Genomic DNA, 26,683 nt, shown 5'->3' with positions numbered 1-26,683 from the left:
TTCTTCCTCCTATCTGTCTTCCAATCGCCTCCCAAACACACATTCACATAAACACTAGCGAATAAACCACACCTATGTCTATGCTCATTTTCTGTATGTTTTCTTTATATAACAGATGACTTCAAGTCCGAGCTGAGGGAACAGCTTCCTCTTATTGCGGGTTCAGCGGCAGCCGGAGTGGTCTTCATTGTTTCCCTCGTTGCTATTTCCATTGTGTGCAGCAGGTAACCATGCACTCCTTTGTTGCAACAAATAAACTTGATAAAAGAAAAGTAAAATCCTTTAAGCTTCCAAACTATTTCTTATCAAAAAAAGAAAGTAACAACATATTTATCTTTGTAATTGCAGTGTAGATTGTGCTTGGAAATCTTTCTGTGTACACTTGTATTGACAATAACATAACTCTAACCTATCCAGTTTGGTAGTCCTGTATGTTCCTCGACAGTAGACAAAAATCTGTTCTATTTTGTTAACATAAGAAGTAGGGATGGGAATCGAGAACTGGTTCTTTTTGAGAACTGGATCCCAGTAGCTTGATTCCTTGGAATCGTTTGCCTGCCTGCTTAACGATTCTGCTTATTGATTCTGCCTTTGTTGCGCATGCGCGATGATGTCATGCGTATGCTGTATTGTTTTGGTCAGAACGTAGCCAACATGGCGTTGAAGCAGAAACGGTCTAAAAAGACGACACCAGGTCCACTTGTACCACTTGCAAAGCTTCCATTTCTTCAAAAGAGTGGAATCCCTCCAATATGTTCGAACATTTGTCCACAGCATGTGATTCATTTACAGGAATGTCACATATTTGATACGCTACTTAGCGGCGCTTGTGAATCTAGCGGCAGAGTGAACACCAGGCCGTCATCCAGGCCCAGTTTCGGTTCCGGTGTGGGTAACAAATGTTGTACCCCCTCAAATACAAGTTTCCGAAGGTAGGGGAAAGGAAATGAGGTGCACAACAATGGGAGACGGGCTAAGTCGAACCAGTTCCATATAGTGGAAATGCAGCAATAGAGCCGGGGCCGGCATCATCTGTTATAATTACACTGGGTTACAATAAAATGTTTTTTGCAAGTTGTCTAGGTTTTTTCAACTGAATTAGGACCATTTGGCACCGCTAAATCAAAAAATGACATCTGTTTTTCTCAATCAGGTCAGGTTTTTTTGCTAATTTGATTTTGAAAAATTTGATCTTCTCACAAAATTAATTACATTTTTGTAAACTTTATCTTGGGCACCAAGTTTAATACCAAAATAAGATTGTTAGGCACACTTTATGAAACTTGTGACTTGATTCCTGTTAGGTACAATGGTGTATTCACCGCAGATGTAGCAGAATACATCAGGCTTATTTTTGCAAGATCTTCTAGTTGAAGCCATTTCATTCACCTGTAATATTAAAAAAAACATTAATCATAAATTGGCAAAAGTAAAATCTTCAGAACTCGTTTATTGCAAGAAATATGAAAGAATTTTGTATCATATGATGTGAAAATGCCCATAAATGTAAGCAAAAATGTTAAAAAGCCAATATGTAGCATAGTTCAGAAAGTTGACCTGATTGAGCAAAATTAATGTGATTTTTGGATCACATTTTGGACCAAAATTATCCTAAATCAGCTCAAAAAACTTAAACAATAAATTTGTTGTTGACCAGTGTTATTTGTGCATACTGTATATGTTATATTTTCTGTGCAGAGATGGAAATATAAAAGACAGTTAATGCAAACACACCTGTTTGTACTCTTTTATTCCGTCACCCAATGAAAATCGATAAGAGAATCGATAAGGAATCGGATCGATAAGCAAAATCGATAATGGAATCGGAATCGTTGAATTCTTATCGATTCCCATCCCTAATAAGAAGTACATTTTATTATTAGAATATGAGGAATATGTGTCCACTTTGTTTTGTATCCTCTTGTTTTGACAGTACGACGAGTCCTGGTATGTCATCACAACTCACATTTTTGCTCTTGACATGCCAGTGATCTCAGAAAAGTAGAATTTGGTCACAACAACTGATTAGACGGGAAAGGAAGTTGAGAAGTTGAAGTCGAAAAGTGAAAAGAAATGAAACAGCACATTCAATTCCAGACAACTTAACGACTGCCTCTCTGTCCTGTTCACTTACTTAAGTCAAGTCAATTTAATTTTCCAGCATTTTGTCACATTGTCACATTCCTATCTCACTCCTTTAGATATATGAAAGTCAAATTTTCTGCAGTGCTGTGTGCAACTATGAGCATGTAAGTGTTCATCAAATAGGCCGGGCTCTTTTGATGCTGAGGCAGAGGAGACAGATGAAAAGCAGAGAGATCCTATCAAGGTCTAATTAAAAATCAGCTCATTTTCATAAACTTCATTTGCCACTGCTAACCCTCCACCACTGATTCAATTTCAGCCACGTCATTTTCAAGCCATACAGAGAACATGAACAGTAATAAGTCCCCGTTTACACTTCCTTTCATCCCGTCATGTGTCTCTCTGTCTCTCCTGCTCTTATTTTTGTCCCCATGTTCATTGCTCCCTCAGGAAAAGGGCGTACACCAAGGAGGCAGTATACAGTGACAAGTTGCAGCATTACAGCACAGGAAGAGGTGAGTGTCTCCCAATATTTACTTCTTCTATGAGACAGTCTTTATATATTTGTTTACTTGTTTGAAGGTTAGCAGGAAGCCAAACTTGAAAGTTAGACCCCCATTGCGTTTTATTTCCTTTGCTGTAATAGTTTTGGATCTTGAAAAACTCCTCTAAAACATATGTTGACATTGAGGATAGTGTAGTGGCTTTACCTTTGGCTACTACTATGGTGTGGAAGGGTTCAACTTGTTATATTTTTTGACACGCGCATGAATTAATGTCCGGATGGTTTTCTTTGTCTTTGGATATGCCAATCAAGGTTATAATAGCTTTGGATTTTTCATTATAGTTTAGTTTGATTTAGTTTTGACTTTTTTTTTCTCTAATTCAGTTAGTTTTAATTCCTTTTTAGAGCAGGTTTGCTAGTTTTTATTAGTTTTCATTTTTTCTGAATGCTTAGTTTTAGTATTAATTTTAGTTTTGTCATATCTTTTATCTTCTTCGCCGTCGTATTCAAATAAATCCCAGACAGGACTCTGCTGCTTTCTCCCAACTTTAGTCTCCGTGTTTCCAGGTAGAGTGGGGACGAGAAGACGACTAAACGACAAGTGACTAGAAGTGACTGACCGTTAAGTACCGTATGGTGCCGCTAGCTAAAACAAAATAAATTGCTTTCGTATCAATCCGACATTGACAAAGATGAAAATGAAGGGAATTTTATCATCATTTTTATAAGTTTTGGTTAGTTTTGTAAGCACGCAATTCATTTCAGTTAGTTATTGTTTTTTTCTTTTAATTGTAGTTTTTGTTTATTTTAGTTAACAAAAATGTTTTTTCAATTCTGGTTTTCGTCATTTTGTTAGTTTTTGTTAATGATAATAACCTTGATGCCAATCCATTTATTGACAAATACCAAGTTCAAGCGTTCATTTTAGGTTACAATCATTGTTCTATATACTCTCTTTAAATAAACAAAATAGGCTTCTTTACATAAAAAACACTGAAAACACAGACCAATTTAATTTAAAGCTGTGGGAGACTTTCGTCACCAATTTTGTAATCAAATCTGTAAAACCCTGTAGAAGCCAATAACGTAATAACGACCCATAACGTGATAAATTTGCCATTTTTAAAATGTAATAGGCCGGTAACGTAATAACTGGCCAATAACGTAATAAAAGTCCTGAACCGATAACGTAATAACTTTTGGCCAATAACATAATAAGTTATTAAGAATTTTTTTTTTTACCAGGCCAATAACGTAATAACCAACTGATAACGTAATAAATGATTACGTTATTGGCTAAAAGTTATTACGTTATCGGTTCAGGACTTTTATTATGTTATTGGCCAGTTATTACGTTATTGGCCTATTACATTTTAAAAATTGCAAATTTATTACGTTATGGGTCGTTATTACGTTATTGGCTTCTACAAACCCCAATCATAGCCCAAGTATCACAAATCCGTAAGTCTTTCTGTGGTTACTCACCTGAATCTCTTCCCTCACAGTGAACAATTTTGACGTGTACTCCACCATAAACAAACCATGTGTTTACAAACAGAGCCAGTAAGTAACTCAGGCATCTTCGGAAATTTGTCACGACATGCGTTGTGTGAAGCGGAGGTTCACGCAGCCCCCTCGACGCAGTAACGGCAGGAGCTCCACTTCCCTCTATGCATATCCCTTCAGCCGTTTCCACATTTCAGCCGTTTCCGCGTTGTGTTTGATATGATATGAATGAACCTCCACTTCCCACAATGCACGTCGCGACAAAATTCCGAAGATGCCCGAGTGACCTACCTTCCTGTGTTTGTAAACAAATGGTTTAGAGCTGCAACCAATTAATCGACTAGGTGCTTGAAGTCAATGCAAAAAGTCCCGATTCGATTAATCGACTCAAATTGATTGAAGGGAGATATTCTATTGCAGTTTTCCTGAATTGAAGCTTCTTTGTGCGTCACAATAAGCGTCCGTGTGAAACACAACAGTGGAACCAATGTTTAACAGCAGAGAAATGAAGGAAACAAAGCTTTGATTCAGGAGAATTGTGGTTGAATGATTTTTTTGGATCACTTTGAGTCGATTAATTTGTTGCAGCACTAAAATGGTTTGTTTATGGCGGATGACACTTTGAAATTGTTCACCGTGATGAAAGGGATTCATGTGAGTAAACACAAAAAGACTTACAGATTCATGATACTTAGGCTATGACTGAGGTTTTACAGCAGGGGTGTCAAACTCATTTAGTTCAGGGGCCAGATTCAACTAAATTTGATCTGAATTGGGCCGAACCAGTAAAATAATAACATAATAATATAGAAATAATGTCAACTCCAAACTTTTCTCTATGTTTTAGAGCGCAAAAAAGTAAATTTACATTATGAAAAGGTTTACATCTACAAACTATCCTTTCAAAAGATGTGAATAACATGAACAAACTGAAAAAATAAGAGTAATTTTAACAATATTATGCCTCAGTTTATCATTTATACATGTACATTATAACTTACAGATCACAGTGGATCTACAAACACACAATGCATTTAGTAACAGGTGGAATATTGCTAAAATTGTACTTACTTCTCTTAAGACATTTCAGATTATTTGCTTTTTTTTTTGCAAAATTATACTTTGTTTTAGTGTAAATACATGAAAAGATTTACATTTACAAAAAGAAACATTTGGAGTTGTCATTATTTAAATGTTTTTTTGATCATATTTTACTGGTCCTGCCCACTTGAGATTGAATTGGTCTGAATGTGGAACCTGAACTAAAGGGATTGTTAATATCTTAGTGTAATTTTTGCATTTCACAAATTCATCCCAAGGGGCCAGACTGGACCCTGTGGCGGGCCGGATTTGGCCCCCGGGCCGCATGTTTGACACCTGTGTTTTACAGATTTGATGAAAAATTGGTCACAAAAGTCTCCCGCAGCTTTAAGCTGTGGCTCACGGTCAGAAAATTGTTTGGGGCTGTCCTCACACACACACACACCGCCCACCTCACACGGCAGGTATATGTAACCTTACAACACCCATGATGAACTGTACATGTGGTGATCATCACAGCCACACCCACTAAACGATTATTAACCCTTTCATGCATGAATTATGAGAACCTTAATCAAGATTTTTTTTCCTGAGTGTTTTTATTCCTTTTTAGGCATGAAAAAAAAAAACAAAAAAAACAATGTGATTGATTTTTTTTTTTTTTCTTTTTTTTTAATCAACCTGTTTTTCATGGAGTTACAAAAATGTCCACTCAGCTACACCATGAATTTTATTCTTGAAGCAAAGAAACATGTATTTAAAACCCAATATCGTAAAGTGATATGAAAACAGTGAAATGAAACCATGTTTAATGCAGCTAATCTGATGTTTTCTTACATTTTAACATATTCTAATACTGGTTATTACTCACTTCATGGAGATAATATGCAAAAAATAAATATTAACAATTGATTTCCACTCAAGAACCAATCAAGAACAGCAAAGTTACAATAATGGTATGAATTGCAGTTTATGAGATGATGCATAAGTGTCCACTGTGTTGGTTGATATGGAACTAAAACAACAAAACCCAATACCAACACCCATGATGAACTGTACATGTGGTGATCATCACAGCCACACCCACTAAACAATTATTAACCCTTTCATGCATGAATTATGAGAACCTTAATCAAGATCAAGATTCCTCTTTAGGCATGAAAAAAAAAAAACAATTTGATTGATTTATTTTTTTTTTTTTAATCAGCCTGTTTTTTCATGGAGTTACAAAAATGTCCACTCAGCTATACCATGAATTTTATTCTTGAAGCAAAGAAACATGTATTTAAAACCCAATATCATAAAGTGATATGAAAACAATGAAATGAAACCATGTTTAATGCAGCTAATCTGATGTTTTCTCACATTTTAACATATTCTAATACTAGTTATTACTCACTTCATGGAGATAATATGCAAAAAATAAATATTAACAATTGATTTCCACTCAAGAACAGCAAAGTTACAATAATGGTATGAATTGCAGTTTATGAGATGATGCATAAGTGTCCACTGTGTTGGTTGATATGGAACTAAAACAACAAAACCCATGAATATACAAGAGTAAAGCTGTAGAGTAACTGTCCACTGTAGTGACCACTGTGCATGAAAGGGTTAAATTAAGGTCAAAACAAAAAAGAGGAATGAGCAAACAAAAATGTATTTTGGCTCCAACAGATAGGTTCCATCTATTTCCTCGCTGGCTATATATATATTTAATTCTATGTGTTATATACTTTAATACTAAGCATTGTAAAAGAGGAATTACCCCCAGGTATCTGCTGTCACTAGAAATAAATGACATTTTTGTTCAGTGACACTGACTGACAGTCATCTCTCTGGGCTGTATGATAGCCATGATTGAGTCATGTTTTAAGCACTCCCCTGGCTCTAGCTGATGACGAAAAGGAGCCTGAAGCGACACACATACAGTATCACCACTAACTCTCTCTCTCACACACACACACACACACACACACACACATAGACCAAAGGGTGTATATGAGTTTTGTACCTCAAACGAAAGCCCTATGTACTGCAGACCTTGCAGTCTGAAAAGGGGCTTACTCTAGGGGATAGAGTTTTGTTGAGCCTGACACAGCAAAGCGCTTCAACACAGTTACTTTGTGTCACAGCTACAGCAGTGTCAGCCTGGGGCTCATTAAAACGGCTGTGGGCACAAGTCACTTCTGTCTCTGGCTACCTATAGGATAACCAAATGCAATTAACACAAGAGGAGAAAACAAACAAAAGATGAGAGACGCCTGCAGCCCTAATCATCCAATACGTAATTTGGAGTGGAAATGAAATAAAACGTAGATAAGGGATTCCATTCATAGGTTTATTCCTTCAACCTTCAAACTCATGAAGTAATCCCCCGGCCCACAATGCATTGTTTTCTTCTGTTGTCTTCAGATTTGACTGACAGTGTTGTAATTACAGTATTCAGTGCAACAATAAAATCGTGCCACTCAGCCAATTGTTTTGGGTGAAACTCCAAAAATGTGTGCCAGCTTTCACCCAGCTGCCGACTTCTCCAGCTGTTGCCACACATGTCAGGTGACGGTTGTCCCCATCTGTAGCCGCACCTAATGTGACAGGAGTCAAGAGGGATACTATTCACACTGTAAACTCGGTTTTGCAGCTGAATGATCACGGTTATGAAAATCAGGCCTTTAACATTACACCAAACACAGGAGGAGATGTCATGACAAGCACATTGGAAGACATGCATGAGTACACACATCATTCCCACAGATGGGTAAAGTGCTACTCAGTGTGGCCTGGTGGAAAAAAAATGGCCTCAAAGTCATAGATTTTGTCTTTAATTTTAATTGTCCACATCACTGCGTTATTAAGTAGCATCTCGTAGTGTCCATTCAGTTTTACTCTCTCCCATACAGTGATATCCTTCCAACATCAGTTTATTAAAAATACATTTCTAGGTGTTGCATATTTACTGTATGGCCATCTGCATGTGAATATAAGTACGTTTTTATATCATCAGTGCTATAACCCTGTTTGCTGTTGCTTGAGCTTCAGCATCTTAATAAGGCCAATTTAACAGATCTTATTGTTAGATTCCAAATTTGTTTATCTTTCATTCAATTCCATTCATCTGAATTCAGTATGAGCTGAATAGTCTTTAAAGGCATCCACCTGCATGTTGTTGTAGTTGTTGTTATCGTCAGGCTTTTCCTTGTCCTCCATCATTATAGATCAAACCCATTTTGTGTTGATTAGAATGATAGCTTTCATAAAGCAAAGACTGATGGCACTGAAGGCACCGCATGTCTATAAACTAAAAAAATATGTCATTATCTAGCAATTTAACTGTTATTATCGTTTGATTTGTTTTGTGTTATCCGTGCTAATAAGGTACTCACATTTGTTTTTCTGACCTCAGAGACTGGATGATTAGTTTGTACTTAAATCCAACTCTTTCTCCTCACAGAATAGATGAATGTACATATTTGACTGACGTGAAAATGGAATGCATTCGCTGTAGCCGTATACTGTCCTACAATTGCTGACATAATTCATTGAACCGAATAATCGCACAAGTGAGGGTCTGCTACACAAATAAGCTTCACTTGACATAACCTAAGTATACACACTGAGAAAGTTAAATAAAATAAAACTAAATTACAAATACTGTCACGCTAAAGGAATTACCCAAAATGATGTTTGTGCTTTGTGAAAGACTTTGGAAAGAGTTCCTTTAACTTTAAAAGAGAAATATTTATCAAGCCACCGGTTCACTCTTACTATTTATCTTTAAGCCAAATGTAAATTTAGTATAGCGGGACCAGTAATTCGATTGTACTCATTGCCAGTAATAGATTAATGTAAGCATTACTGCCGTGCGGTTGATTTGTGGATACATTAGGGCCATTCAGTAAATGAGCGGGGCAGACTAATAGCTGGGTAAATGCTGGACATTGGTGAAAATAACATGGTTAAGTGCTATGTAGTAAACTGTAATTTATAATGCTGGTCAACTAAGCACTATTAAACATCTAAAAAAAATGTGTCAGACCTACAGGCTTTGTAAAGATGTATAGATTTAAAACAAATAAATAGAAGCGTTTGTCTTTTTTCCCATTTACGCTTTATATGCAAGAATCTAATTGAAAAAGGTATCAAATTATATTACGTGCCAGTGGGCTAATGCTGCAGCCTGCTCTCTCAAGAGGGATGTTGTTTTATATTTTTGGTAAAAATAGAAGTGACGTTTGGATTCATTTGCTTCATACACTCAGATGAAAAAGGTATTAAATATTAAAGCAGGAATCTATTTTTTATCCAATGGCCATAAAAAGATGAGTCCAGTTAACCAGGGCTGTTCCGGAAGGAGGGAGAGAGATAAACTGTTTGCATTTTAAAATATACATGAAAGTGGAAATCTTGACTGTAGATTAGAAAGTAATGGATTCACCTAAGTGTATGTGGATGTGGGAGGATGCGTGCCAGAGGTTTTTGGTTTCTTGTGTTTGTTGTATGTGTTCCCTGCTGAGATTTCAAGTTCCTCCGAGTGGTGCTGCTGAGCGAACAGTTTGGCGACACTTGTAAATAGAACATCTTTATAGAATGCAAAGCTGTAAACCCTCTGATGGATTAACTGGAATCCAATCTGTATGGAATCTCTAATGAGCAATTACAGTCGCACAGACAGGGTTCAAGGTAATTAGTGTGGTAACTAGAATCAGCTTTTCGTCAAGAGCGAGGTGAGGCACCTTGATCCCACCAAGACCAGACCTCATCCTCATCCTGTCTCCTGAGACGCCCTCCCTCTCACCGAGTTGCTTATGCAAATAAGGAGGCTCAAATTGACTTGATGGAGATGGGTTTATTCCAATCATGGCTGCCAAGGTTCTGACTAAATAGACCTACGGTAGGGGGCTGCTCTCATGTATCGCCGTTTGACGTGCGCTTAGTCGCTGTTATGTCAGTTTGTATTGAACGCGGTTACAAGTGTTTTTTGGTTCTCCTCCCTACGTGGTTTGTTGATGCATAAAATCTGTCGTTTGTTTGCAAACATTACCGGTCTTTGAACTGAGCTCACCTATTGCAGAACTGCAGAACGGCATAAAGAGCTCGTTGATAGCGCAGCGGTTTTATCTTTTCGTGAGCTTCTATAGGGAAAGGCTGTGGGGAAATTGGTTCTACTACTATCAAAGAACAGAGACTGCTAGGGTAAGGGATAAAAGGGTAAAAAAAAACTGCCTACACTTACTCTTTCTATGTACCCCTATCCCTTCTTCAATCCTAAGTTTTTTTCTTTTTCTTCATCTTTCTTGGATGCTTCTACGGTCCAAATTGTACTATCATGCTAATCTTGCTCATACAGTTTTGTATTTGGGTGCTTCTATGAAACTGGGTTCGTTTTGGTACCTGGCACCCAATAATAAAAGAGAAATTTAGATGTATTTCCCCCCAGGATGTACCTAATGATGACCTCAGATAAATGCAAAAAAATTATCCTCTTGCTCTGAGCCATCCCAAAATTGATACATTTTTCATAAAATTTTGGGGCCAAAAATAGGACCAAAATTGGGACAAGAAAAGCTACCTAGGTGTCAGCGCATTTGATCTGGAAAAACATGGCATGAAATGGTCTTATATACCGCTATAAATAAAGACACTGTGTTAAATTTGATGATCCAAGTGGTTTTTCTAATCCAGACATGACGGTTTTTCATGAATCGGGAGTCTCATTCCAGGTTTTGTGCGTAACCCATCGTGTCCACTGGTGTTACATACAGAACCTGCCTATTTAAACACAAATAAATTGCGAGTGATTTTTCTAATCCAGACATGTTTTTCATGAATCGGGAGTCTCATTCCAGGTTTTGTGTGTAACCCATCGTGTCCACTGGTGTTACATACGGAACCTGCCTATTTAAACACAAATAAATTGCAAGTGATTTTTCTAATCTAGACATGTTTTTCATGAATCGGGAGTCTCATTCCAGGTTTTGTGTGTAACCCATCGTGTCCACTGGCGTTACATACGGAACCTGCCTATTTAAACACAAATAAATTGCGAGTGATTTTTCTAATCCAGACATGTTTTTCATGAATCGGGAGTCTCATTCCAGGTTTTGTGCATAACCCATCGTGTCCACTGGCGTTACATACGGAACCTGCCTATTTAAACACAAATAAATTGCGAGTGATTTTTCTAATCCAGACATGTTTTCATGAATCGGGAGTCTCATTCCAGGTTTTGTGCGTAACCCATCGTGTCCAGTGGTGTTACATACGGAACCTGCCTATTTAAACACAAATAAATTGCGAGTGATTTTTCTAATCCAGACATGTTTTTCATGAATCGGGAGTCTCATTCCAGGTTTTGTGCGTAACCCATCGTGTCCACTGGTGTTACATACGGAACCTGCCTATTTAAACACAAATAAATTGCGAGTGATTTTTCTAATCCAGACATGTTTTTCATGAATCGGGAGTCTCATTCCAGGTTTTGTGCGTAACCCATCGTGTCCAGTGGTGTTACATACGGAACCTGCCTATTTAAACACAAATAAATTGCGAGTGATTTTTCTAATCCAGACATGTTTTTCATGAATCGGGAGTCTCATTCCAGGTTTTGTGCGTAACCCATCGTGTCCAGTGGTGTTACATACGGAACCTGCCTATTTAAACACAAATAAATTGCGAGTGATTTTTCTAATCCAGACATGTTTTTCATGAATCGGGAGTCTCATTCCAGGTTTTGTGCGTAACCCATCGTGTCCACTGGTGTTACATACGGAACCTGCCTATTTAAACACAAATAAATTGCGAGTGATTTTTCTAATCCAGACATGTTTTTCATGAATCGGGAGTCTCATTCCAGGTTTTGTGCGTAACCCATCGTGTCCAGTGGTGTTACATACGGAACCTGCCTATTTAAACACAAATAAATTGCGAGTGATTTTGCAACAGCGGTCATTTTTGTGAAACACTCTGCCTTGCATAATTAGTTTGATTCCCAAAATGTACCTATGAGAGAATAAAAAGATATTTTTTAAAAAATAGCAGCGCATAATTTTTTTGTCTTTTTTACCATGTTACATGCAGATTTTTGTATAAAAATAATATAAAAATGTGTTTGATCTGAAAAATAGTTTCTCTTTTATCTCAGTAAATATTTATTTATTTTTAAAATTGACCCAAAGTGCTTCCAAACTTGCTTCATAATAGTCTACATCTGGTTTGAATTTTTAGCCCCCATGTCCTGTTTTTAGATATCAGTTTCATAGAAGCACCCAGATGTAATATGCATTAATATTCATTTACATACTGTAGTGCTCTTTCCCGTCTCTGATGAGGCCCACTGAGCCATCATTATTTACCACTGCTAAGAGCATGTACTGACTGGAAGTAATGCCATGTCACCCTGTGATTTAAACTGCAACTTGAAGGGTAATTGCATTCATTAACCATTAACGCAAGACATCAACAAAAAAAAAAAAAAAAAAAAAAAAAAGAGAAACGGTTTCTTTTTCTGGAAAGCTCACTGAGCCCTTTGGTTGTTCTAGAACTCTCTTTGCGAGCCGACATGTCTAACTGCCCCTCCCCACTGGGCTGCCCGACCCACTTCTCAGGCTCTCCTGGGATGAAGATCTACATCGACCCCTTTACCTATGAGGACCCCAACGAGGCTGTCCGTGAATTCGCCAAGGAGATTGACGTCTCCACGGTCAAGATTGAGGAGGTCATCGGTGCAGGTACAGCGGGTGGTCATGTTGTTTATTATTGATGTAAACTGTCATCTGTTCTGTTTGTTTGTGTATGGTACGTCTCTATAGTTGATGTGTAAACAAGTTTAGTCTGAATCTGTTCAAGGTCACGATGCTTAGCACTTTTGGCAGCTACATCAGATGGGAACATGTCAAGGGCTCATGTCAAGAGTGTTGGCAGCATATAGGCCAGGTGCCGTGGGACCTAATGGCATTAGAAAATAACTCAAGCTTACAGCCCTGTGCTTCTCTGTTTTTGATCCTATTAGTGTTACTCTGTTCCATACTGTACCTTGCATCGTCCCTTTTCATTGACCGAACACTCAGAAGATATTTAGATAGTAGCAATTTCCATCCTGGTTTGACTCTTGTCCAATATGTCTTTTTTCTTGCTTGAGTGCACACCTTTTTGCAGGATAGGCAGCATGCTGATACCATATGTGTTAGTTCATACAGTTCATACAGAGGCCAAAATACCCCTGGTAATGAGATGGGGACGGGAATAGCTTTCGCAAACTGGCCTACTCAGCAAGCTAGGTGTGAGGAAGTGACAGAGATAGGATAGGGGTAAGGATGCAGGGGGACTAACTAATTAAAGATTTCCGTTTTTGTTGATTTCACTGTGTGGTGTCACTGCAGGACACCGAGGTGGTGATAATTAATCAAACAGGTTCCAGATATTTACTGGATAGTGCTTGCCTGTTATTCTTTGATTGGGGGAATATGAAGCCACTTGGCAGGGATCAGGATAGATAACGACTGGGATTCAGAAGAACCACACTGTTAAGAATATCATGAAGGAACAACGCTAGAATACTGGACAACACTTGGCATGCTTAATGTAGGACCAGTGATAGCACATTGGGTGTTCTTGTCTTGGATGTAACTTGAAAATGAGCCTGAAAAATAAAAATAAGTACATTTAGATCATATCAGCTCCGCTAAGCATGATTTTGGAATGGACAAATCCATTTGTGACGGATTAACTGCGATCCACCTCACTCTGTTTTCCATCTAGGTGAATTTGGAGAGGTGTACAAGGGCCGATTGAAGCTGCCTGGGAAGAGAGAGATCTATGTTGCCATCAAGACCTTAAAGGCAGGCTACGTGGAGAAGCAAAGGCGGGATTTCCTGTCTGAGGCGTCAATTATGGGCCAGTTTGACCACCCAAACATCATCCGTCTGGAGGGTGTTGTCACAAAGAGCCGCCCGGTCATGATTGTCACGGAGTTTATGGAGAACGGTGCTCTGGACTCATTCCTCAGGGTGAGTATGCATACACTACGTCATTTTAGTTCAGGATTTGATCTCAAGTGGGCCGGGCCAGTAAAATAATAACAGTGGAAAAAGTAAAAATATATAATGGTCAGGTTTACATCGACAAAGTTTCCTTAAAAATCTGAATAACATGAACAACTTGAATTGTCTTAAGAAAAATAAGTGCAATTTTAACAATATTCTGCCTCGGTTTATCAGTTTATCATTTACACATGTGCATTACAATCGGACAAAACATTTAGTAACGGGCAGAATATTGGTAAAATTGCATTTACTTTTCTTAAGACGTTTCTATTTGTTCATATTTGTTCAGGTTATTCACGTTTTTTGTAAAAGTATAGTTTGGTACTGTAAACATTTTCATGTAATTTTACTTTTTAACAGCAAAAAAACAAAGAGAATTTGGGGTTGTCAATATTTATAGGTTATAATGATAATATTTTACTGGTCTGACCCACTTGAAATCTAATTGGACTGTATTTGTCTGTATGTGGAACCTGAATTAAAATGATTTTGACACCTCTGATTGTTAATATCTTCAGTGTAATTTTTGCATTTCACAATCGCATTTCATCCCGCGGGCCAGATTGGAGTATTTGGCGGGCCGGATTTGGCTCCCGGGCCACATGTTTGACACCTGTGCACTACGTGATTACAAATGTCTAAACTTTTAAATTGGATGATCAAGCCGCCATGTCACATCTACAGTGTTCATCAGCGAGTTGATTAGAAACTTTGCATTGCGGAACTGAAGAGGAAATTGGAAATTAATCTTTAACAGTCAAACAAAGAGAGATCATGCTAAAAAAGCTGTGTAGTACAAATTGGAATGAGTCCAATACCAGCGCCAGTGGAGAATATGTTTCATGACAATGAGCATGATTCAGTTATTCTTAATTTGAACATTTCCACACTAACTCCTAATTTCTCTTTTATATGCTGAAGCTATTAATGGACTCCTTAGTCTTTCTTTTATAGTGTGGATTGAGCGGACATACAGCTTAATCAATATTCAACTCGCTTTTTTTCCTCTTTCAATCTCATGGATTGGTGTTCTATTCCACTTTGATCTAGGGTGGGTTTAAAGGGGCTCTTTGAAGTTGGCTTTGCTAACCGCCACATCCGACTTGTATTTCCATCGATCTCCCTTACCCTCTTATTTGTTAATGTGTTTCAGGGGTTCAAAGCTTGCTCTTCAGAGCATTCACACAGTGGTAGGGGTATCATGCGTGGATGTTAAAGAGATGGATGTCTGTATGCCTGAATGGAACACTGCTCCCCACAATGAGCACACACCTACAATGAGCTAGATTAGTTTAAAAATCCATTTTATTTATCTAATAGAAGTGCACCCTTCCTCTGGTCATTATGATGATGAAATGCAAGCTCAAAATGTCAGTTCTGAATTTAAGAACCATAAACGACAAATTGCTTTAAACTTGATTTATGAAAAAGAATGAACACAATTACAAAATTTCGGGGAAAAAAAGAATGTGTCCTTGCCACATCTGTCCTGGCTATGTCATATGGAAGGACTCAGACTCAGACTACATCAGAAAATAGCACAAACAGGCAACTATTTTTCCATTAAACTTCCTTAATAGAAAATAAATCCAAACCACAGGTACCTATGATAACATTTGAGCCTGAGCGTTTTAGTCAACATCAGTGTGTGGAACCAACATTATTAATTCATTATCATTGAAAACAGTAATATTAGCATTACTGAAATCTCTATCCCCCTAGCTATGTTAATGAATGTTAGTTAATGAGGCCTAAGAAAATCTCTTAATAACTGCTCTCGTTTTGTTTTCTTCTCTGTCCTCTAGCAAAACGACGGCCAGTTCACTGTGATCCAGTTAGTAGGAATGATGCGTGGAATTTCAGCGGGGATGAAATACCTTTCAGAAATGAACTATGTTCATCGTGACCTGGCTGCACGGAACATTCTGGTCAACAGCAACCTGGTGTGTAAAGTGTCCGACTTTGGCCTCTCCCGCTACTTACAAGACGACACCTCAGATCCAAGTTATACCAGCTCTCTGGTAAGAACTTAAAATGTTTGTTTTAGTTTTTACCTCTCAGAGAAAAGTACTGCTGTCAATTTCTGTCTATTTTTTTTTTTTTTGAACTATGAGTTTTACTTTCTAGTCATCTCTACAGCAAATGAAATGTCCTAAAAAATCACCATGTATCACTCTCATCAGTTTTGCTTCTGTCTGTCTCATTCTTTTATTAGAAACCTTTCACCTTTTCAGTGCCTTTCATTTTATATGAGCTCTCCTCCTCACTTCTTCCATATCCGCCTTCTCCCACGTTCCTATACTCTGCAAGTCACGGACTGGAGGTCTGTCACATCTTCATTAGTGTGGAGACAAGCCTCCTCTGGGAAGGCTCCTCTCTCGTTGACATGCCCAGAGTGCAGAGAAACCAAAGGGCATTGCGGCCTCTCAAAATGACAGCTCCCACCCCCTTTTCTCTCCCTCCCTCATCTCTCTCACTCCTCATTCATTATTACTGGGGCATCATGGGAGGCTTTGGCTCCTCATTAACTCCTCCACACTACAGATCTGTAATTATTAGCAGCCATCGTTAGTTCATCTTCTGCCTCTCCTCTTCCTAATTCAAAACACACTCTTACACCCTCGCAAACACACGGCGCAGGTCATTAGGACTGACTCTGCGCTCGTGCTTTTGAGTGTCAGTGTGTGTCGGAGCATATTAGCACTGATGCTAACATCTCTGTGTTTCTGTGGATGCTTACGTGGGTGGGTGCACACAGACACGTGTATGTGTCTAGTATCACCTCATTGACTCTGCTTTGAGATTTTCTGTTACAAATTAAATTGGTTCGCTGCCAATGTATTTTGTGTGTAGCGGCTTGCAGTTTCTGGACAGTAAACAGTCTGCCACACATCTACGGTACGTATATGTGAGTAGGCTTTCAGGAGCCACACATTTTTGACATTTCAGCTTGAAATTGCTTGAGCCACTGCCTTTTACCTGTCCTCTTCTTATTTTGGGGTCGTTGGCCTCTAGTGGCCCTTCACCACACATTCTACCAATCTTCTAAGACAGGGGTGTCAAACTCATTTTAGTTCAGGGGCCACATTCAGCCTGGGCCGGACCAGTAAAATAATATAAATAATAGGATAAGAACTGATCAATAATGTCAACTCCAAGGTTTTCTCTATGTTTTTGAGTGAAAAAATTAAAATTCCATGATGAAAATGTTTACATCTACGAACCGTACTTGAACATAACATGAACAAATATGAACCTGAAAATTCTTAAGAAAAAAAGTGCAATTTTAACAATATTACACCTAAGTTGATCATTTATACATGTGCATCACAACTTAAAGATTTAGTAACAGGCAGAATGTTGTTAAAATTCCACATATTTCTCTTAAGACTTTTCACATTGTTCATATTTGTTCAGGATATTCATATTTTTTGTGAAAGGATAGTCTGTATATGTAACTTTTCTTTTTAAATTTTCCTTTCTTATACCAAAACAAAGAGGAAAATTTGCAGTTTTCATTGTTTATAGGTTATTATGATAATATTTTGATGATAATGATTTCAGCATCCTTGATTATTAACCCTTTCATGCGTGAATTATGAGAACCTTAATGGGTCAAAACACAGTAATGTCCCGTCAGAGAGCAAATTTTAATTGAATGCCATTCCAACATTTATTTCAATATGAAGTAGCTCCTTGTTTTAGATAATCCCTTATGGTGCAACTAAAGCAAAAATGAATTTAAAAATAAAAATGTGGGTCAAAATGTCTCTAAAATGTCCTTTCAGAGAGATTTTGAATACCGTTTTTTGACTCTAATCAAGATATTTTTTCTGAGTGTTTTTATTCCTCTTTAGGCATGAAAAAAAAAACAGTGCAATTGAAATTTTTTTTAATTACCTATTTTTCATGGAGCTGCAAAAATATCCACTCAGCTGGACACCATGCATTTAATTTTTGAAGCAAAGAAACATGTATTTTACTGATACACTGTGTCAAAACTATGAAATAAAAGTTTTTCATGCTGCTAACCTGATGTTTTGTCACATTTTAACATACTCTAATATTAGTTCTTACTCACTTTATCGAGATAATATGCCAAAAAAAAACATTTTTGTTTAAGAAAAATGGTTAGTTACAGTCTATTAACAATAACAAGCAACTGATTTACACTAAAACATGTCACTGCAGATTTATCAAGAACAGCAAAGTTACAGTAATGGTATGAATGTCAGTGTATGGGAGGATGCATAGGCGTCCACTGTGTTGACTGATATGGAAATAAAACAATAAAGTCCATGAATATATAAGAGAACCGCTGTAGAGTAACTGTCCACTGTAGTGACCACTGCATGAAAGGGTTAATATCGTCAGTGTAATTTTTGTATTTGACAAATTCATCCTAGGGGTCAGATTGGACCCTTTGGCGGGCCAGTTTTGGCCCCCGGGCCGCATGTTTGACACCTGTGTTCTAAGAAGTAAAAATATTCACTTGTTTCATTGAACTGCTCTTTCTAAAAAATGATTCATTACATATACAGTGGATTTACAGCACTGAAGGAGCACTGTATATTTTCTGAATAAATATGAATACAAAATTACTATTTTATGCTATAAAAAGGGGCATATTTTAGGTGGTGCTTCAGAGATGTTTTAACACATGCAAAACCAAGATCAAAAGCATGAAACAATGTAACCTGAGTTAGTGCTACCAAGGTATGAAAAGAAAGTTCTTCATCTACAGTAACTACAAGGAAATAACATCATTATCTGTTTTATTCATTATCCTTTGTAGCCGTGTTGTGAAAGTGCTTTTATACTTCTAGTTACCTATTCAAAAATATGCATTCTGTAGCCTCCACACATGGTCCCTGAGGGGGATACAGACTGGCACAAGGTGGTAGCTCAGGTCTAAACAGGAAAGACCATAGCGGCCAGAGGAGATATGACCTCACATTGGGGTAGCTGAGAGCTAATTGCTCCCCAGGAATAGCTGCTTTGTATTCTTGACCCTTGTGGCTAAACCTTGCTGAATGGGTCTTAATAGCAACAAAGCAGAGCATCACCTCTGTTGTCTGTGCTGCTGAGCTTGCTAATAAAACAGGGTGTAAAAAGGGTACGGATTGGATTATAGATTGTGGTTGGCATTTTGATGTTGTTTGATGCAAACAAAGTGTCCTTGAGGGCATTATCTGGAGAGTCAATAGAGCAGGTGAGGTCTGAAGTTTATACCTGGGGAGTTGTTCTTTTTTTTTTTTTTGGTAGTGTTGGTTTTTTGGTATGAAAGAGATTTTTAAAAGAAGTCTTCAAAGCTCCGGTTGCACTTCTCCCTTGTACTGAGCGTTGCCGTACTATCACAACCATCCAGATCGAGAAAGCTTCAGTTCTGTAACCTTTTTTTTTTTTTTTTTTTTTATCCTTCAAAATCACTACAGTAGTTTTTTGTTGAGCAGTTTCATATCTGACCACATACTGAGAAGCTTAGTCCATAAATATTGCAGGTGAGTTTTTAAGTAAAGTGAATGTATTATCTTCGTGTAACACATGGAAACGGCTCATAAAGTCTTTAATGTCACCTGCCAAACCAATTTTCTCAGACCTTCTACTCTGGCAAACATGCAAACCAATGTAGGTAGAGCTAAGGTTCACAGGTCCTGTACATGGTCCTATACTGTAATTAAGCTATGCATGGTGCCCTTCACTCCATGACCTCTTCTGCTCTGACCTGATGCAAACCAATCAGCAAGCAAGGCTGGCGTGGCAGACAAGGCCGTGGAATCAGGGAAATTAAATTGCGCTGACATGCCGTGATTTAGATCGCCATCGACCTCCTCCTCCCCCCGACAAATTAATCACCTCTTTCCCTCTACTGCTTTTCTAATTTTTCCCTGCAATTCTGGGAACACCAATTACAGTGCCTGTGGTGTGATTGTGGATGTATGGTTGGGAGGGCATGCTGGTAATTGTGTTAACCCTGGATCTGGGTTCACTTTGGAGCAATGTTATGGAGGTTTCAGACAGAAGGGGGCTGTCCTCCCTCGCTGTTGGCTGCTTACCAAAGTCTTGATTAATTAGGCTCTCAGGACAATGTTTGGATTGCACTGGTCTTGCTAAGGTGATGTGTGCTAATTAATTTAAAGACTTTTAAAGCTGCACATTTCATCGCAGCTGTAGCTGTTTTTGCATTGCAGTCTGATTGCATATTATACAGGGTGGGGAAGCAAAATTTACAATATTTTGAGGCAGGGATTGAAAGACAGTGTATGACCAATTAGTTTATTGAAAGTCGTGAGAATTTATTTGCCACAAGAAAATTGACATAATAGAAAATGTTTTTATTCTATGTTTCCTCCGTCTTTCTCAATAACTGCCTTCACACGCTTCCTGAAACTTGCGCAAGTGTTCCTCAAATATTCGGGTGACAACTTCTCCCATTCTTCTTTAATAGTATCTTCCAGACTTTCTCGTAATAGTTTTGCTCATAGTCATTCTCTTCTTTCCATTATAAACAGTCTTTATGGACACTCCAACTATTTTTGAAATCTCCTTTGGTGTGACGAGTGCATTCAGCAAATCACACACTCTTTGACGTTTGCTTTCCTGATTACTCATATGGGCAAAAGTTTCTGAAAAGGTATGGATAATAGTGTTAGGAATGATTATGACATCAATATATGTTTGGTTTCAAAACAATTGATGTAGTACCTGCTGAGAAAAAACAACTAAATGTTCATTGTACATTTTGCTTCCCCACCCTGTAGGTGTTATGGGTAACGAGAAAACCCATCTTGTAGACCAATGGTTCTCAACCTTTTCTCCAGTGATGTACCCCCTGTGAAATATTTTTTCAGCCAAGTACCCCCTAACCAACGCAAGCATTTTTGGTTGAAAAAAATGACTTAAAATAGAGCGCTGTGCCATCAGTGTCTGATTTATTAAAGTTTGGAACTCCATTTGTAGTGGTCTCTCTTGAAGTATTTTTAAATAAAAAGATGTAACTAAAAAAAGAAAGAAATAATTAACTTAATTATAAATAAAGATTTGTGCACATAAAAATAATTACGTGTGAATGGCTTCTTGGCTTTAGCTACGAGCAAAGACACTGCATAAGAAGCCTCCAGGGCTTTGGCTGATGTTGTGGAGGCCTTCTGCATCGGGTCTTGAGATGATCTGAATTCAGACAGTTTCCTCTTAAAAAAGTCAGGTGGCTTACCAACGTGACATCCATGTTTTGTCTTCAGATGACACTGCAGATGTGCTGGCTTCATGCTACTCTTAGCTAGTTTCTCCCCACAGAAAAAAACACAGTACTTTGGGTGGGCTGCAACTTGTGGACGTAAATCCAAATAAAACAAAATCTTCAAGGTACAGCCGGAATTTTGCCGGCTCTGGTTTGGCCTTCTTTGCCACTTGTCCCTTCGTGTTTTCAAAAGAATTACGCTTCAACCACGACTAAATTGTTTGAGTTTTCAAGTGATTGACAGGTGATGCTAGGTGGCATATGACAGGTTGGGTCGAATCATTCTGATATGGGGGAGACTCTGGGTTTTTAGGATGATGAAGTTGAATAGCCTACTGAATATAAAATTCATTTTATGAACTTATATATTTTCCTGAAATATTTAATTAATTTAATCATTTTTTTTAAAGGATTTTTGCATGGATGCTACTTTTTAAATGTATTCTAAAATGTCACGTACCCCCTGGAGTGCCTTCACGTACCCCCAGGGGTACGCATACCCCCATTTGAGAACCACTGTTGTAGACAAATCAGAAGTCCAGGTGAGATGTAAGTAACCCTGCTAACCTGAAAAAGAAGAGAATTGATTTTTGAACACCCAGCAGACCAGGGACACCTTTATATCACCCTCTTTATTCACCAATCAATCTACTCAAGGAGGCATTCTCCCATGCATCCATTTATCTATCTTTTCTTTCTTTCCAGCTGTCCACTTCTTTCCCATTTCAAGGCTTGTTATGGATAAACACAAAGGCAGGATGTGTTGTGTGTAAATGTGACAAATGGTGCGTCAAACTGTTTGCTGTAGTGATGGGTCATGCATTTTTCTGTGATTTTTTTTTCATTGCTGAGTGAAAGGCAACAATCTTGGGATGGTCACTGAAGTCTGAAGTAGGCTGCAAAATATTGGAAAAAACTGACATTGCGATTTTTTTTAACCCTGTGATATATATTGCGATATAAAAAAATAGTCAGGAGTATATAATTTCTGTGTGGTGCCGATGTAAATGGTCAAACAAATTAGTTGTGTTTCCTCTCGTTGTGGCAACAGGTGCAAGGCACTATCGACACAGAACACATGTTACAGTGTCATCCCTCTTGTAGCTGAAATAATTCCAGATAACTGATGTTGCTTTTCTTTTTAGCACCAAGTGTTAGTTCTTGGTAATTTTCTCTTGTTTGTTGCTCATTTTTAGCTTACCGGCAGAGAGGCACTAAGCTATTGTCGTCATGCGGCATCTGACGTCGACGTCTGTCGTCATTGTCTGCTGTCTGTCGTCCGTTACAGAAATTTCAATCGTCTTCTTCTCTGAACCTACAATTCCGATTGACTTCAAACTTGGTGTACAGCTTCTTTATGATGATGTCAACAATAGTTAGTGAAATTATTTGGATCCGGATCTGATTGTGGATTTGGTGCGACTTTGAAAAATTTCCCCATTATAATAGATAGGAAGTGGATTAATGCAATAACTCACTAAATATAAATGATATCAAGTGTAAATTTCTACAGTCCAGCCCTGATGGGGAGATGACCAAAACATAATGTCCACATGCTGATCAGGATCTTCTTCTGGATCCCTTGAGCTTTCGGAAAATTTAACATGGGCTCTTATGGGGAAAACATTTTAATCGTCTTCTTCTCCAAAACTACAGTTCTGATTGCCTTCAAACTTGGTATACAGCTTCTGCATGATGATGTCAACACAAGGTATTGAAATTATTTGGATCCAGATCTGATTCTGGATTTGGTGTGACTTTGAAAAGTTTTGCCATTATAAGAGATAGGAAGTGGATGGATGCAATAACTCAGTAAATATAAATGATATCAAGTTGGAATTTGATTTTTTTACAAATCTGATTGGAATATGATCAAAACATGGGCTATTTCTGTAATATAATAAATACACATAACTGGGTGATAATAAATGGCATCTGGATACATTTCCCAAAGCTTTTAATTTGGCCGGTAAGCTACAAGGCCATTGGTCCTATTTTTCAATGTTGTTACCAGCGACTCACTCCATGCACAGGGGTGTGGTCTGCTTTCGGCAAACTGATTAAGAATGATTGTGATTGGTGGATCGATGCGCGCAGTGTGTGTCAGGTACCCAGGCTGAAATGAGATGAGAACACATTGAATTCATTTGCCTCCTACATTGCAGGACTTGCGATGTGACTATTGCCCACACATACAGGGGTTGGACAAAATAATGGAAACACCTTCACTTCAAGATGATAATGCCCCAATCCATACAGCTAGAATTGTTAAAGAATGGCATGAGGAACATTCTAATGAAGTTGAGCATCTCGTATGGCCGGCACAGTCCCCAGACCTCAACATTATTGAGCATTTACGGTCAGTTTTAGAGATTCAAGTAAGACGTCGATTTCCACCGCCATCGTCTTTAAAAGAGTTGGAGGGTATTCTAACTGAAGAATGGCTTAAAATTCCTTTGGAAACAATTCACAAGTTGTATGAATCAATACCTCGGAGAATTGAGGCTGTAATTGCCGCAAAAGGCGGACCTACACCATATTAAATTATATTTTGTTGATTTTTTAAGGTGTTTCCATTATTTTGTCCAACCCCTATACATTGCGATGACGATGCTCAAACAATATATTGCGCAGCTCTAGTCTGAAGTGCAGATTTTAGCTAAGATTAAAAAAATAAAAAAATAAAAAAATAGCAGTTCCAGAATGTGTTTGTGGATTTGTTTCCAAAATGGAGTATGCAAGCATTGCATGGGAAGTCTATAACAGCTTAGATAAGTGGTGTTACCCTCTCCACAGTGAACTCCTCCCCTCAGGGCAGATATCGAGGAGGGCAGGTATGGGTCAGGAGTTTCTGATTGTGCCTGAGCTGACACGGTGGAAAACCTGTCATTGTCTTGCAACCCACGCCACACGCACTGTATGTTGTGACTGAGTGGGCATGTTGGAAGTGTGTCTGTGCCGTGTCTCCACATATACACATATATGTCCCCGAGGTGCCTCTTCCTGTGCGCGTGTGTGCGTGCGTGTGTTTGTGTCATTGAAGCTGAGAGGGGTTGAAAGGCGAGGTCACACGGTGCCAGTAACAAAGCTCATCCGTCAAATCCCTGTGACCCGAGTGACATTCTCTCAGCTTCGCTCTAGTGCTCGCACTATGTGGACCGTGCTGTTGTTTCTGTCATTTGTCTGTTTTCTATTTGCATCCTTTCCCTCCTCTATCTGGCTTCAGGCCCATGTACTTTTTGGCTTCTATGTTCTCCTTGTAGTGAAATATTTATACACTGCAAGTTAAGGGGACAGAGGCTCTAAGTAAACAAGGAGTGAAATGGGAACGTGTCCATATGGAACAGACTAAATACAAACAAGGAGTTCTTCATTATTATTTTTATTTTTTGGCACCTTAAAAATATGTTTCCCAAAATACAATAAAAAACACCTGCACTCATGTTCATATACATTATATTACATGTAAATGCTGTGTTTAATCCAGATAACTCTAACTCTATGTCTAGGATTTAATTCCCAGTTGATTTGAAGCGTTAATGTGTTAAGCGTCAACTCCTTGACCAAAGGACTGATGAATCTGGAGTAGGGCCCCAAAGTACTACAGCGTTCCTGCAGGGTCTTAAAATGTCTTAGAAGTCTTGAATTTACAAATTTGCATTTAATACCTTAAAAAGTCTTTAAAAGGTACTACATTTCATAAGATATGTTACCATAAATTTGTTCGCTGTATTGTGTTTAAATGTGTCTGGGAAATGTCCAAGCTGCAAAGAAAGTAACATTAGTCGACTCCGTTCCAACGTTCCAACTCGAGAATTTATATTGAAATTAGGAATCAATTATTGCTAACTTTGCAGCCCCTGGTGAGAAACGACTCTGAACATTCAGTTCTGTGTCCAGTATGTGTGTAATAGTCAGTCTCTGCTAGGGGTGTAACAGTGCAGAAACATTTCGGTTCGGTACGTTTTCAGTGCAGTGAAGGAGATCAGTGTGTATGTGTGTAAGGGGGTATACGGGGGGTGCGCTCAGTAACTAGCAAAAACTGAAAGTGAACCTTAATGCGCTTTGAATGTCTCCTGTGCCTCTGTTATACTCTCTGTTGTCCCCTTATCGGTGCCCCAGGGTCAGAGTAAAGTGTTTTTTGGTTTTCTTTGGAGCGGCACTTAGAATTCAGCAGCGGCACCACTGCAGAATGTGTACAGGGGAAGCCCTGCACATTAGTGATGGGAATTCCAGCTCTTTTTAGAGAACCGGCTCTTTTGGCTCGGCTCACTAAAAAGAGCTGGCTCTTTTGGCTCCCAAGTGGCTCTTCAGATTTTTTGGTGCTTAAATTATTACCAACGATAATGTAAAGGTATGCGCAATTTTAAATTTTATATTCTCTTTGAAACTCTGCACTGCAACTCTTACTTTAATATGTGTGTGTTTTTATTTTTATTTTATTTTATTTTTTATTTTATGTGTTGTTTTGCTGTTTTTAATCACCTTTTACACGTTTCTTTTATAATGTTTTAAATGTGTTTCTTTTTGCTTCTTTTATTTCAATGTCCTGTGTGAAGCACCTTGAACTGCCTTGTTGCTGAAATGTGCTATACAAATAAACTTGCCTTGCCTTGCAATATGAATTAGTAATGTAAAAAAAAAAACATGCACTATATCAAATGTTTATAATATAATTACACCTTTATTTATACACTGTACAGAGTGATAAAAAAAATAAATTAGAAAGTGCAAAAAGAAAGGCTTAACTATTTACAAATGAGCTTTACTAACTTTTAACTATTTTAAACTTTTACCTTTTACAGCCGTGCTGTAGATACTGCAGTAGCAGCAGCAGTTGCAGTAGACACACTGGCACCTTCATTAATATCACGTTCACTTGCTTGTGTTTTTTTCTTCCAATTGCACCGGCGGATGAACAGTTCTCATGTGTCTGTGCAGGTTGTTTGTGGAGACAGCTCTATATGAGATTTTTGTCTTGCACACTCTACATTCTGCCTTAATTTGGTCAATGTCATTGAAATGTGTCCAGATTTTGCTGTGTTTCCTGTTGTCACTCATTTTCTCAACTTTTTTTTTTACCTTTTCAGTCCATTTCTGTTGTGGTCCCTGCTCTCTGCGCTCAGTGCAGACATAGACGACGCCACACATACTGACCAATCAAATGTGGCTTGAAGAGAAAAAAGAGAGAGAGAGAGAGAGGTGGTGGTGGTGGGGGGGCAGAGCGGCTCCCAATCAGGAGCCAGCTCCTGTTGTTCATGT

General features: G+C 38.2%; 1 protein-coding gene across 2 annotated transcripts in view; it reads left to right on the top strand.

Moving 5' to 3' along the window:
• ephb1 (EPH receptor B1) overlaps window positions 1–26,683 on the top strand; it is a 288,997-nt gene that overhangs the window by 222,091 nt on the left and 40,223 nt on the right. The window contains exons 8-12 of one of the 2 annotated variants that reach the window (XM_030161328.1): window positions 116–224; window positions 2,536–2,600; window positions 12,745–12,867; window positions 13,898–14,145; window positions 15,987–16,202. In XM_030161328.1, coding sequence (XP_030017188.1) covers window positions 116–224; window positions 2,536–2,600; window positions 12,745–12,867; window positions 13,898–14,145; window positions 15,987–16,202 — 761 coding nt within the window. Of the gene's footprint in view, window positions 1–115; window positions 225–2,535; window positions 2,601–12,678; window positions 12,868–13,897; window positions 14,146–15,986; window positions 16,203–26,683 lie in introns of both variants that reach the window. The other variant, XM_030161327.1, reaches the window with a different exon arrangement.

This window comes from Sphaeramia orbicularis, chromosome 17 (genome assembly GCF_902148855.1).
Source record: "Sphaeramia orbicularis chromosome 17, fSphaOr1.1, whole genome shotgun sequence".
In the NCBI taxonomy this organism is placed as follows: domain Eukaryota; kingdom Metazoa; phylum Chordata; class Actinopteri; order Kurtiformes; family Apogonidae; genus Sphaeramia; species Sphaeramia orbicularis.
Note: the sequence above shows the minus strand (reverse complement) of the source record. Positions and strands in the feature narration are given on the sequence as shown.